Source organism: Mobula hypostoma, chromosome 7 (assembly GCF_963921235.1).
Source record: "Mobula hypostoma chromosome 7, sMobHyp1.1, whole genome shotgun sequence".
NCBI classification, from domain to species: domain Eukaryota; kingdom Metazoa; phylum Chordata; class Chondrichthyes; order Myliobatiformes; family Myliobatidae; genus Mobula; species Mobula hypostoma.
The window spans coordinates 140692536-140706115 of NC_086103.1; the positions used below are offsets into that span (position 1 = coordinate 140692536).

The 13580-nt window shown below is 42.1% G+C and overlaps 1 protein-coding gene across 1 annotated transcript in view; it reads left to right on the forward strand.

Annotated features, from left to right (window-relative positions):
- Positions 1 to 13580, forward strand: part of fdx1 (ferredoxin 1) — a 45532-nt gene that overhangs the window by 11592 nt on the left and 20360 nt on the right. Inside the window, exon 2 of the mRNA XM_063054151.1 lies at positions 6486 to 6607. Within this exon, the coding sequence (XP_062910221.1) occupies positions 6486 to 6607 (122 nt within the window). The remainder of the gene's footprint in view (positions 1 to 6485; positions 6608 to 13580) is intronic.

Sequence of the window (13580 nt, forward strand, 5' to 3'; positions counted from 1 at the left end):
AGGAGATAGAATTGTGATCACTGTCTCCAAAATGCTCTCCCACTGAGAGACCAGGTTCATTTCCCAATACCAGGTCAAGTACAGCCTTCCCTCTTGTAGGCTTATCTACATATTGTGTCAGGAAACCTTCCTGAACACACCTAACAAACTCCACCCCATCTAAAGCCTTTCTTTGCTCTAGGGAGACGCCAGTCAATATCGGGGAAATTAAAATCTCCCACCATGACTATCCTGTTCTCTCTATTTGCTCCTCTATGTCCCTCTTATCATTGGGTGGCCTATATATAAAAAAAAACCCAGTAGAGTTATTGACCCCTTCCTGTTACATACATCAAAGTTGCTGGTGAACGCAGCAGGCCAAGCAGCATCTATAGGAAGAGGCGTAGTCGACGTTTCAGGCCGAGACCCTTCGTCAGGACCCCTTCCTGTTCCTAACTTTCACCACAGAGACTCAGTAGACAATCCCTCCATGACTTCCTCCTTTTCTGCAACCGTGACACCATCTCTGATCATCAATGTCGCGCCCCACCTCTTTTGCCTGTCTCCCTGTCCTTTCTGAAACATCTATAGCCTGGCACTCTAAGTAGCTATTCCTGCCCCTGAACCATCCAGGTCTCTGTAATGGCCACAACATCATAGGTTCAAGTACTGATCAAAGTTCATTCGCTTTGTTCATGATGCTTCTTGCATTAAAATAGACACATCTCAAACCATTGGTCTAAGTGCATCCCTTCTCTATCACTGCCTATCCTCCCTCACACACTGTCTCCAAGCTTTCTCTGTTTGTGAGCCAACAGCCCCTTCCTCTGTCTCTTCAGTTTGGTTCCCACCCCCTAGCAATTCTAGTTTAAACTCTTCCCCAATAGCGTTAGCAAACCTCCCTGCCAGGATATTGATCTCCCTCTGATTCAAGTGCAACCCGTCCTTTTTTGTACAGGTCACGCCTGTCCCAAAAGAGATCCCAATGATCCAGAAATCATTCTGAAGGATGTCCTGAAAACAGACTACAGGGAGTTAGGAAGGAAGTTGAGAAGCAGGACCTCAAAGGTAATAATCTCGGGGTTACTGCCTGTGCCACGTGACAGTGAGTATAGGAATAGAATGAAATGGAGGATAAATGTGTGGCTGTGGGATTGGGGCAGGGATTCAGATTTCTGGATCGAGGGCTATGGGTAACCTAGGTAACTTCTAAAGTAAGTACATGTTCGGCACAGTATTGTGGGCCGAGGGGCCTGTATTGTGCTGTAGGTTTTCTGTGTTTCTAAATCTGAATCCCTGCCCCCTCAGCCACACATTTATCCTCCACCTCACTCTATTCTTGTAGTCACTGTCGTGTGGCACAGGCAGTAATCCCAAGATTGCTACCTTTGAGATCCTGCTTCTTAACTTCCTTCCTAATTCCCTGTAGTTTGTTTTCAGAACCTTCTCCCTTTTCCTACCTACGTCGTTGGTACCAATATGTACCACGAACTCTGGTTATTCACCTTCCCACGTCAGGATATCACAGACACGATGAGAAACATCCCAGACCCTGGCATCTGGGAGGCAAACTACCATCTGCGTTTCTTTCCCCCCCTCATTCTTCTACACTCCAGGGAATAAAGTGTTACTCAACCTAGAAACGTCTTCAGATTTTTGAGCGATATAGGGATCAACCAAATACAGCAGTTACACCAAGGTGAAGCTGTGCTACAGCTGTTTTCTTTCTGCACTTTTGTACAGATTAGAATGCTGGCTCATGACAGATAGTAACCTTGCTGAGCTGTCGTCATTCCACACCATGAGCCTCCAGAAGATCCTCTGTACTTTGTGGCCAAGAAGGATCTCCAACCACCCACTACTCCTTCAATGTCATCAAGAGGTCATGGCCACAACCATCATGAGGAAACGTTGGAGATGGATTAGGCACATGATGAGAAGACAGGCCAATGCCATCAGCAAGACAGCACTTCATTGGACCCCTGAAGGGTGGAGGAAACGCAGGAGACCAAAGACAGCTTGATGCTGTACTGTAGAGGCAGAAATGAGGACAGTGAACCACACCTGGAGCACAATAGTGAAGATGAACATGAACAACCAGAAATGGAGGACCTTTATTGCTTCCTAAACACTAGCAGTGTGACAGGCAATATGGTGGTGATGTTACTCACCTTTTCCTATAAGTCAGGCCCTCAAGTCCCAGCAACATCTTTGTAAATTTTCTCTGCACTCTTTCAATCTTATTGGCATCTTTTCCATTGGTAGGTGACCAGAACTGCACATAGTACTCCAAATTTGGCCTCACCAATGTCTTGTACAACTTCAATATAACATCCCAATTCCTGTACTCAATACTCTGATTTATGAAGGCCAGTGTGTCAAAATCTGACCTTACAACACTGTCTATTTATAATGTCACTTCCAAGGAATTATGGATCTGTATTCCTGGATCCCTCTGTTGCTCAACAGTCCTCTGTCCTCCACCATTCACTGTGCAAGTCCTACCCTTGTTTGTCCTCCCAAAGTGCAACACCTCACACTTGTCTGCATTGAATTGAATTAACTTTATTTCTTATATCCGTGACATACACAAGGAGTAAAAAATCTTTATGTTGTGTCTAAATGTGCAATGTGCAGTTTATAGTAATTTGTGATAAATAGTATGTCACACACAGACACCTTCCTCTGGCAGCAGCAAGTGAGATATTGGTAGAGGGTGCTGAACACCCCCTTGCCTTCCACACTCACCTTGATAATTTCAATATTCGTCAGCACTTCAATCACTGAGATATGGAGTCAATCATGGCTTGTGCCCCATCTCCAGTATGCCTCAGGGAACTCCTGAGCAGACAATTTGGGAAAACATTTAATTGGAGTGGGAGGAAATATGGTACTATTAGGCAGAACTTGGGAACAGATGTTCTTAAGGAAATGCACAGCAGAAATGTGACAAATGTTCAGGGAACATTTGCATAGCATTCTGCATAGATATGTTCCATTGAGGCAGGGAAAGAATGTTAGGGTAAAAGAACCATGGTGCACAAATGATGTGGAAAATCTAGTTAAGAAGAAAAGAAAAGCTTGTGAAAGTTTCAAGAAACTAGGTACTGATAGAGTTCTAGAAAATTACAATGTTGCCAAGAAGGAGTTTAAGAATGAAATTAAGAGAACTAGAAGGGGCTGTGAAAAGGCCTTGGCGAGGATTAAGGAAAACCCCAAGGCATTCTACAAGCTGATTATGTTTATTTACAGTCAATCAAAGGAACACGGCAACATACACTGGATGAATTCCTCTGTCGATAACCATTATGAACTAATACAGTTTTATAGTTCTGTGGTATTATTGGTAGTGTTCTAATTTGTTCTGTATTCCATGTCGTAATTTGTCTTTTTTTATTCCTTTTTACTATTTCTGTGTAAATTCAGCTAATTGGAGAAGTTGCTTAATTGGGCTAGAATGTACTGGTCCACACCTTGGTGTGAACGCTGTACTTGTTGATCCCAAAGTGTACGAAATAACCAGATTCCACTGTAATATGATGTAAACATAGATATCACCAACTTGTGTTAATTTCTCCTTCCTCCCCTTTCTCTCTCATTCCATTCTTCATCCTGGCTCCCCTTTTACCCTTTCTCTTCTCACCTGCCCATTGTTACCCATTGGTACCCCGTGAACAACACGACCAAGGACGTCATCCTCCAGATGTTCATGAAACTACTTCTTTCACTTTCTTTACGTATTTTTCTTTCAAATGTGGTTCTGTTACTGTTGGAGCCTGTGATCTGCATTTTGGTGGTGTGCTTTCGGGCCCATTGAGCGGTCTGTTTTGCTGTCTCTGAGGGTGTTCCCTGAGGCATGTGGCCTTGAAGTCAAGAATCCTGGAGACGGGGTATGAGCCCATGATCGACTCCATATCTAGCTGATTAAAGTGCCTAGGAATATTGAAATTATCAAGGTGAGTGTGGAAGGGGAGGAGGTGTTCAGCACCCTCTACTAATTTCTCGCTTGCTGCTGCCGGAGGAAGGTGTCTGTGTGTGACGATCTCCCTCTCCGTCGTTCCCTGTGTTCGGATGGTCTGTATCTCTCCCTCGATGTTGTTGGAGGATTTGGATTTTGGGCAAGGTTTCATTGATGCTTTTTCTGGATTGGACTCTGTAGTTCAAGTTATGATGTGTTTCTGGTTGCTCTATTTTTTTGTTGCTATTTTGGGCGATTTTCATTCGGGACGGTCTGCAAACACTGAATATGCCTGGACTCTTTTGATTTTGTTTTATATTCTGTGTTTATCACGCTTTTTTTTGGGTTGCCATTTGTGTCATTTGTTTTTGTTGTCTTTGGGGGGGGGAGTTGATTTTTTTTTCTTTGAATGGATTCCATGGTTTGTTTTCTTTGTTTCGTAGCTGTCTATGGGAAAGACAAATATCAGGGTTGGATACTGCATACACACTTTAATAATAATTGTACTTTGAATCCTTCCCTTTCTCCAATGGTCCACTGTCCTCTTCTATCAGATTTCATCTTCAGCTCTTTTTATCTCCTCCAGCTATCACTTCCCAACCTCTCACTTATCCCTCCTCCCCCACCCACCTCCCTCCTCACCTGGCCAATTAAATGCTTTTTCTTGCAGTGATGAGAAAGTTTTGATGCAAGACAATGAGCAGATTTTATCCCAATTTCCTCCCCACCGTTAAACATGTCTACACAGAGTGCTGTGACACGAAGGCAAAATCCATCATCAGGGACCCCTATTACCCAGGTCGTGTTCTGTTCTTGCTACTGCCATCAGGAAGAAGGTACAGGGGCTTCAGCACTCGGCAGCAGGTTCAGAAACAGCTCTTGAACCAGTGAGGGTAACTTCACTCAACTGTGCTTGCCTCCTCACTGAACTATTCCAACAACCTATGGACTCACTTTCAGGTTCTTGATATTTTTAGCTTATTTATGTATCATTTTTTTTGTATTTGCACAGTTTGTTGTCTTTTGCACATTGGTTGTTTGTCCATCCTGTTGAGTGCGGTCTTTCACTGATTCCATTATGGTTCTTGGATTTATTGAGTAGCCCACATGATAATGAATCTTGGGGCTGTATATACTTTGATAATAAGTTTGCTTTGAACTTTAAACTTTTTGAACCTTGAAGTTTTTTTTAAACCACTATTTAAATTTGTATTGTGCTGGTACTGTGTCGGTATGACCATATCTTGCTGTCACTCATATACTTCGTAAAGAACAATTGTTTATGATTTCATCCATTTAGCTTCTCTCCAATTCACTTTACTGACAGTTATTGCTAATACTGGGATCAGATAGATCTGGGGTCGTTTTTAATTCTATTTGGACAATTTGTATTGACCTGGTTTATCTGAAGGTGAGGTCTTTGGTGGCTCAAGTTAATAGAAACTTTATCTGAAAACTTAAAAATAGCATTTAGAGCCAGTGGTTAAGCTTTGATGGTTAGTGACGGTGTAAAATGAAATGCTTCAAATTTTTAGGATATTATAACCTAATCATAGACTTGTAACCTCTAATTCTTAAAACAAATTCTTGTTCTAGCCATCATCAAAGTTTTATAAACTAATTCATTGTTCTTTGGCATTTCATTATTTCTGGAAGCATAGACATATTAGAATACAAGTTTTCCACAGGCTGTCATAGCAAAGACCAGTAAAACAGCTTCTAAAAGGCACAGTGGATGAAGAGTAACAAGTTTAAAATTTTCTCTTTCCCTTTATGGGTAGAATTCAGTAATATGAAATTTCTAATAATACTCAGTATTTTTAAGTGCAAGTAAATCAATTGAAATACTGTGACATTAATGATTTATTGGTTTAAAAACTTGAGAATCCTTATCTTCTGAATTTCTGAAAATCAAAAAAAATATATAACCATATAACAATTACAGCACGGAAACAGGCCATCTCGGCCCTTCTAGTCCATGCCAAACTCTTACTCTCACCTAGTCCCATCGACCTGCACTCAGCCCACAACCCTCCATTCCTTTCCTGTCCATATAGCTATCCAGTTTAACTTCAAATGACAACATCGAACCTGCCTCAGCCACCTCTGCTGGAAGCTCGTTCCACACAGCTACCACTCTCTGAGTAAAGAACTTCCCCCTCATGTTACCCCTAAACTTTTGCCCTTTAACTCTTAACTCGTGTGCCATTAATATTGAATGATATCTAATTATAAATATTCCTATCTTTAAATGCACCTACCCTGTACTTCTCAATCGATCAACATTAGTATCTCAAATCAGAAACAAGAGAAAATCTGCAGATGCTGGAAATCCGAGCAATACACACACAATGCTGGAGGAGCTCAGCAGGCCAGGCAGCATCCATGGAAAGAAGTACAATCTGTACTTTTTTCTATACGTGCTGCCTGGCCTGTTTAGTTCCTCCAGCATTTTGTGAACATTAGTATCTTTTCACTTTAAAAGAAAATAAGTCTAGTTAATTTTAGCCTGCAGACCAAACTTGTTCACCTTGTTCTCTGTTTACAGTTCAGAAGATAAAATCAAGGTCAATTTTGTTAACCGTGATGGAGAGAAACTTAAAGCAGAGGGCAATTTAGGTGATTCTCTATTAGACGTCATCGAAAATAATTTGGACATTGATGGTTTTGGTAAGTCCTGCTATTTTTAATTTGGCTGTATGGCTTATTGAAAATTCTTTTTAAGTAATTATAATTCTAGCTTCTTGGCACTTGTTTACTCACAATGATTAATTCAAGTACAGAAATATTTTAATGTGCTGAAAAGATCGATAGACTTGGTGCTATATACTCAATGGGCTGTTTTCCTTGCATCTTATCTGCTCCACCTCTCACTCTCTGGTCTCTTATGCCTTCGTTTTTCTATACTCCACGCATGCCTCTTCCACTTCCTCTACACCACCTCTATTGGCCTTCCTGTGTCTCTTTTCTTTCCAGTCCAGGTTTGTTCTTGCACTTTCTGAAACATATGACTATTTGTCTTTTTTTTGGATTGTTTGTCAATACCTGGAGCAATGGAGAGAAGGAATTAGTCAAAACCAGAAACAGTTACCTGCATACTTGTATGTGGCACTGAATGCAAGCAACTCATTTGATATTAGTCCATTGTATCATCAAATGCATGTGTTGGAAACTATAATCCCAATGTAGGGATCTGAGAGTTGAGTCTAGAGGTGGCTATAAAGAGGCAAAGCCCAGTGAGTGTTTGAAACAAGTTAATTTTTATCATTAGGAATAAGTCAAATCACTTAATTTTGAATCAATCAAAAAGTTATTGTTTAATTATGTTCCTTAAGGTTGTCATAGCTGGGGGAGGTAGTGGGGATAAGCACCCAGTGCCGATTAAATGTTCCCAATGGCAGGCGTTTCAAATAGCTTCAGAGAACCAAGTCCAACTCCTGGCCTTCACGTGTGGCTTGGCTACTAAGCCTGGTGGAACCATTTCTACTGACGGGAGAAGGGACAAAAGTGGGTTACTCGCACATTAAAGCCAGTCACTTCAGGAAGATGGGGCTCATCACCTGTGGTTGGCAGCTCATCCAGGGGAAGGAAAACTCTGATCTCAAGTCTCTGCTGCCTTGTGGCTTTACCCACTCAATAAAAAGCTAGGAAGATGATATTTGATATTATTCATTGCATTTTGTTCTCAAACTAAAACAATCTCAATACATAAATTTGTCTTGGAATTTTTCTTGCCTCAAAAATTGTTTTCATCTGTCATGGATCCAAAAAAGAAATCATTTCCATTAACTGATGAGCTAAGGACTTTAATACAGTAGCTCTGGTTTTTGGGGGGCAACAAGAATTAGCTTTAATTTCTCTGAAGTTTTTCATGGACTCTGACTTAACAGCTTAAAACCCAAGTACCTTTTACTAAACAATGACTGAAAGTGTATAGCACAGGTTACTTGTGTTGAGTCATTTATCCAGATCTGCTTAATGTCAATTAGTATCCATCTCACAGTTCATTTTGTCTTGTATATTGACCTGATGTGTCGATTTCGTATTTACAGTTGAAACATTATTTGAAGTATAGATGTCCTTTCCTAGTTTGATTATCTGGCAGTCCTGTAGACTTAATGAACATCAGCTACAGATGCTTCTGCTTAATGAGATGGTTTACCAATCCTTTCTACTGGAAAACTGCAGTAATTCACTCAACAGAAACCTGGTTCCCACATTCACTTTTAACTTAGACCATAAGACCATAAGATATAGGAGCAGAATTAGGTCATTTGGCCCATTGAGTCTTCACTGTCATTCAATCATGGCTGATCCTTTTTTTCTGTCCCGCACACCCCCCCCCCCCAGCCTCACTCCCTGGCCTCCCCATAACTGTTAATGCTGTGGCCAATCAAGAATCTTTCAATCTCTGCCGTGAATACACCCAACGACCTGGCCTCCACAGCTGCTTGTGGTAACAAATTCTCCACCCTCTGGCGAAAGAAATTTCTCCGTATCGCTGTTTTAAATGAACACCCCTCTATCCTGAGGCTGTACATTCTTGTCCTAGACTACCCCACCATGGGAAACAACCTTTCTACATCTACTCTGTCTAGGCCTTTCAACATTGAAAAGGTTTCAATGAGATTTCCCCCTCATCCTTCTAAATTCCGGCAAATACAGGCCCAGAGCCATCAAATGGTCTTCATATGATAAATCTTTAATTCCTGGAATCATCCTTGTGAACCTCCTCTGAACTCTCTCCAATGTCAGCACGTCTTTTCTTAGATAAAAAGCTCAAAACTTTCACAATACTCAAGGTGAGGCCTCAACAGTGCCTTACAAAGCCTCAGCATCACATCCCTGCTCGTGTATTCTAAACCTCTTAAAATGAATGCTAACATTGCATTTGCCTTCCTCACGACTGACTCAACCTGCAAGTTAACTTTAAGGGTGTTCTGCACAAGGACTCCCAAGTCCCCGTGCATGCCATATTCTTGGATTTTTTTCCCCCATTTAGAAAGTGGTCCGCATATTCTACTACCAAAGTGCATGACCTTACATTTTCCAACATTGTATTTAATTTGCCACTTTCTTGCCCATTCTCCTAAGTCCTTCTGTAGCCTACCTGTTTCCTTAACACTATCTGCCCCTCCACTGGTCTTCATATCATCTGCAAACCTGGCTGCAAAGCCTGCTATTCCATCATCTAAATCATTGCTATACAGCATAAAGAGAAGCAATCCCAACATTGAACCCTGCAGAATCACTGACAGAAGACAAGAAAAAGATAATTTTTATTCCTACTCGCTGCCTCCTACCAATCAGCCAATGCTCTAACCATACTAGTAACCTTCCTGCAATACCATGAGCTCTTAGCTTGCTAAGCAGCCTCATGTGTGGCACCTTGTCAAAGGCTTTCTGAAACCAAATATACAACATCCACTGCATGCCCTTTATCTATCCTACTTGTAATCTCCTCAAAGAATTCCAACAGGTTTGTCAGGCAAGATTTTTTCTTGAGGAAACCATGCTGACATTGTCCTATCTTGTCTTGTGTCACCAAGTACTCCATAACCTCATCCGTAACAATTGACTCCAATATTTTCCCAACCATTGAGTTCAGGCTAACTGTTCTATAATTTCCTTTCTTAAAGAGTTAAGTGACACTTGCGATTTTCCAGTCCTCCAGAACCATGCCAAAGTCCAATGATTTTTCAAAGATCATTACTAATACCTCCACGCAATTCCTACCACTACCTCTTTCAGAACCCTGTGGTGCAGTTCATCTGGTCCAGGTGACTTGTATACCTTTAGATCGTTCCGCTTTTTGAGCACCTTCTCCCTTGTAATAGTATCTGCATTCATTTCTCTTCCCTCACACCCTTCAACACCTGGCACGCTGCTAGTGTCTTCCACAATGAAGACTGAAGCAAAATACTCATTTAGTTCATCTGCCACCTCCTTGTCCCCAGTTATTATTTCTCCAGTCTCATTTTCAAGCAGTCCTATATCCACTATCATCTCTTTTATTTTTTATATTCTTGAAAAAGCTTTTACTATTCACTTTGATATTGTTTGCTAGCTTGTTTTCATATTTCATCTTTTTACTCCTAATGATTCTTTTAATTGCTCTCTGTAGGTTTTTAAAAGCTTGCCAATCCTCTATCTTCCGGCTAATTCCTTCTCCTTTGCTTTTAAGTTAGCTTTGCCATAGTTGTACTAATTTGCCATTTGAGTATTTCTTCATTTTTGGAATACATCTATCCTGCACCTTCCTCGTTTTTCCCAGAAACTCAAGTCATTACTGTTCTCTTGTCATCCCTGCCAGCATCTCCTTCCAATATACTTTGGCTAATTCCTCTCTTATGCTACTGTAATTTCCTTTACACCACTGAAATACTACTATGTCAGACTTTACTTTCTCCCTATCAAATTTCAAGTTGAACTCAAATCATATTGTGATCACTGCCTCCTAAGGGCTCCTTTACCTTAAGCTCCTTAATCGCCTCAGGTTCATTACATAACACCCAATCCAGTATAGCTGATCTTCTGGTAGGCTCAATGACAAATGATCTAAAATGCCATCTCATCGGCATTCAACAAATTCACTCTCTTGAGATCCATTACCAACCTGATTTTCCCAATCTACTTGCATGTTTAAAATCTCCCATGACTATCAGAACATTGCCCTTTTGACACACCTTTTCTATTTCCCATCGTAATCTGTAGTACACATCCCAGCTACTGTTTGAAGGCCTATATATAACTGCCATCAGGGTCCTTTTACCTTTGCAGTTGCTTAACCCACAAGGATTCAACATCTTCCGATCTTATGTCACATCTTTCTAATGATTTGATGCCATTCTTTACAAGCAGAGCCATGCCATCCCCTCTGCCTACCTCCCTATCCCTCCAATGCAATGTATGACCTTGGATATTCAGCTCCCAACTACAACCATCCTTCAGCCATGATTCAGTGAAGGCCACAAAATCATACCTGACAGTCTGTAGATGTGCAACAAGATCGTCCACCTTATTTCTTAAACTCCATGCATTGAGATATAACAATTTGAGTACTGTATTTGCTACCCTTTTTGATTCTGCATCCCCAATACACTGACTGTCGCCCTACTGGCTGCAATTTTGTCCTATTATCTGTCTGCCCTTTCTGACAGTCTGACTACATGCTATTTTTGTTTTTTTAACCATCTGTCCTATCCTGAGTCCCTTCCCTCCGGTTCCCCTCCCCCTGCCAAATTAGTTTAAACCCTTCCCAATAGCTCTAACAAACCTGCCCGTGAAAATATTGGTCCCCTCAGTTTAGGTGCAACCCATCCCTTTTGTACAGGTCATACCTCCCCAAGAAGGGGAGTTCTTCAGCAGTTGAACGGGGCACGACTGCGCAAGCGTGTGTAAGTCGGACCGTGAGGCAGCGGGAGTGTTTAAAAGAGAGCGGTTTGTGGAAGTCGGTCATTTCTTCGGCAGTTGAACGGGGCATGACTGCGCAAGCGCATGTAAGTCGGACCGTGAGGCAGCGGGAGTGTTTAAAAGAGAGCAGATTAACGGAGCGGGTGAAGTTGTAGCAGGCGACAGAGTAGGAAGGTTTTGGCTCCTGAGGCTTCAGCGAGTAGAAGCTGACGAAGAGCTTCACTCCAAGTGGGGTAAAGTTGGGGAAGTTCCTTTAATAAATCTAATTACTTTAAGAGTAGGTAATGGAGGCAGCAGTTAGGGCAGTTGAGTGCTCCGTTTGCAGGATGTGGGAAGTCAGGGCGAGCACAATTGCCCCTGATAACTACACCTGCGAAAGGTTCATCCAGCTGCAGCTCCTGACAAACCGAGTTAGGGAACTGGAGCTGGATGAACTTCGGATCATTCAGGAGGCAGAGGCAGAAATAGAGAGGAATTACAGGGAGATAGTCACCCCTAAGAGTCAGGAGACAGGTAGCTGGGTGACTGTCAGGAGAGGGAAGGGGAATAGACAGAATGAGCAGAACACCCCTGTGGCTGTTCCCACCAATAATAAGTACATCACTTTGGATACTGTTGATAGGGACGACCTACCAGGGACAAGTTGCAGTGATTGCGTCTCTGGCACCGAGATGGGACCCTCAACTTGGAAGGGAAGGAGGGAAAAGAGGAGGGCAGTAGTGATAGGGGATTCGATAGTTAGGGGGACGGATGAGGTTATGTGGAAGAGATCGAGAATCCTGGATGACCTGTTGCCTCCCTGGTGCCAAGGTCCGCGATATCTCTGATCGAGTTCTCTGTATTCTCAAGAGAGAGGGTGAGCAGCCGGATGTCGTGGTCCATGTAGGGACTAATTACGTGGGTAGGAAGAGTGAGGAGGTCCTGAAAGGTGAGTTAAGGGAGTTAGGTGCCATGTTAAAGGATAGGACCTCCAGGATAGCAATCTCCAGATTGCTACCAGTGTCATATGCAGGCGGGTTTAGAAATAGATAGCACAGATCAACACGTGGCTGAAGACATGGTTCAGGAGGGAGGGCTTCAGATTTATAGGTAATTGGGCAGTTTTCCAGGGAAGGTGGGACCTGTTCCGGCAGACAGTTTCCATCTGAACTGGAGGGAGACAAATATTCTTGCAGGTAGGTTTGCTAGAGAGGCTTCAGTGAATTTAAACTACATACAAGGGGGGAGGGGAACCAGAGTGTAGGAACAGATGCAGGAGAGAAGGAAGAAAAAGAAAATAGTAAAGTTGTTTGCACCGTTAGTGATAAACAGAGAGTAAGAGGTGGAGAATTTCTAAAATGCATTTATTTTAATGCTCGGAGCATTATAAGAAAGGTGGATGAGCTTAAAGCATGGATTGATACCTGGAAGTATGGTGTGATAGCTATTAGTGAAACATGGTTACAGGAGGGGTGTGATTGGCAACTAAATATTCCTGGATTTCATTGTTTCAGGTGTGATAGAATCGGAGGGACAAGAGGGGGAGGTGTTGCATTGCTTGTCAGAGAAAATATTACAGTGGTGCTCAGGCAGGACAGATTAGAAGGCTCGTCTAGAGAGGCTATTAGAGTGGAATTGAGGAATGGGAAAGGTGTAGTAACACTTATGGGGATGTATTATAGACCACCAAATGGGGAGTGAGAATTGGAGGAACAAATTTGTAAGGAGATAGCAGATATTTGTAGTAAGCACAAGGAAATCTGCAGATGCTGGATATTTAAGCAACATACATCAAAGTTGCTGGTGAACGCAACTTTGTAGTAAGCACAAGGTTGTGATTGTGGGAGATTTTAATTTTCCACACATAGACTGGGAAGCCCATACTGTAAAAAGGCTGGATGGTTTGGAGTTTGTAAAATATGGGCAGGATAGTTTTTTGCAGCAATACATAGAGGTGCCAACTAGAGAAGGGGCAGTGTTGTATCTCCTGTTAGGGAATGAGATAGGTCAGGTGACGGAGGTTTGTGTTGGGGAGCACTTCAGGTCCAGTGATCATATTGCCATAAATTTCAATATAATTATGGAGAAGGATAGGTCTGGACCGAGGGTTGAGATTTTTGATTGGAGAAAGGCCAACTTTGAGGAGATGCAAAAGGATTTAGGAGGAGTGGATTGGGACAATTTGTTTTATGGGAAGAATGTAATAGAGAAATGGAGGTCATTTAAGGTGAAATTTTGAGAGTACAGAATC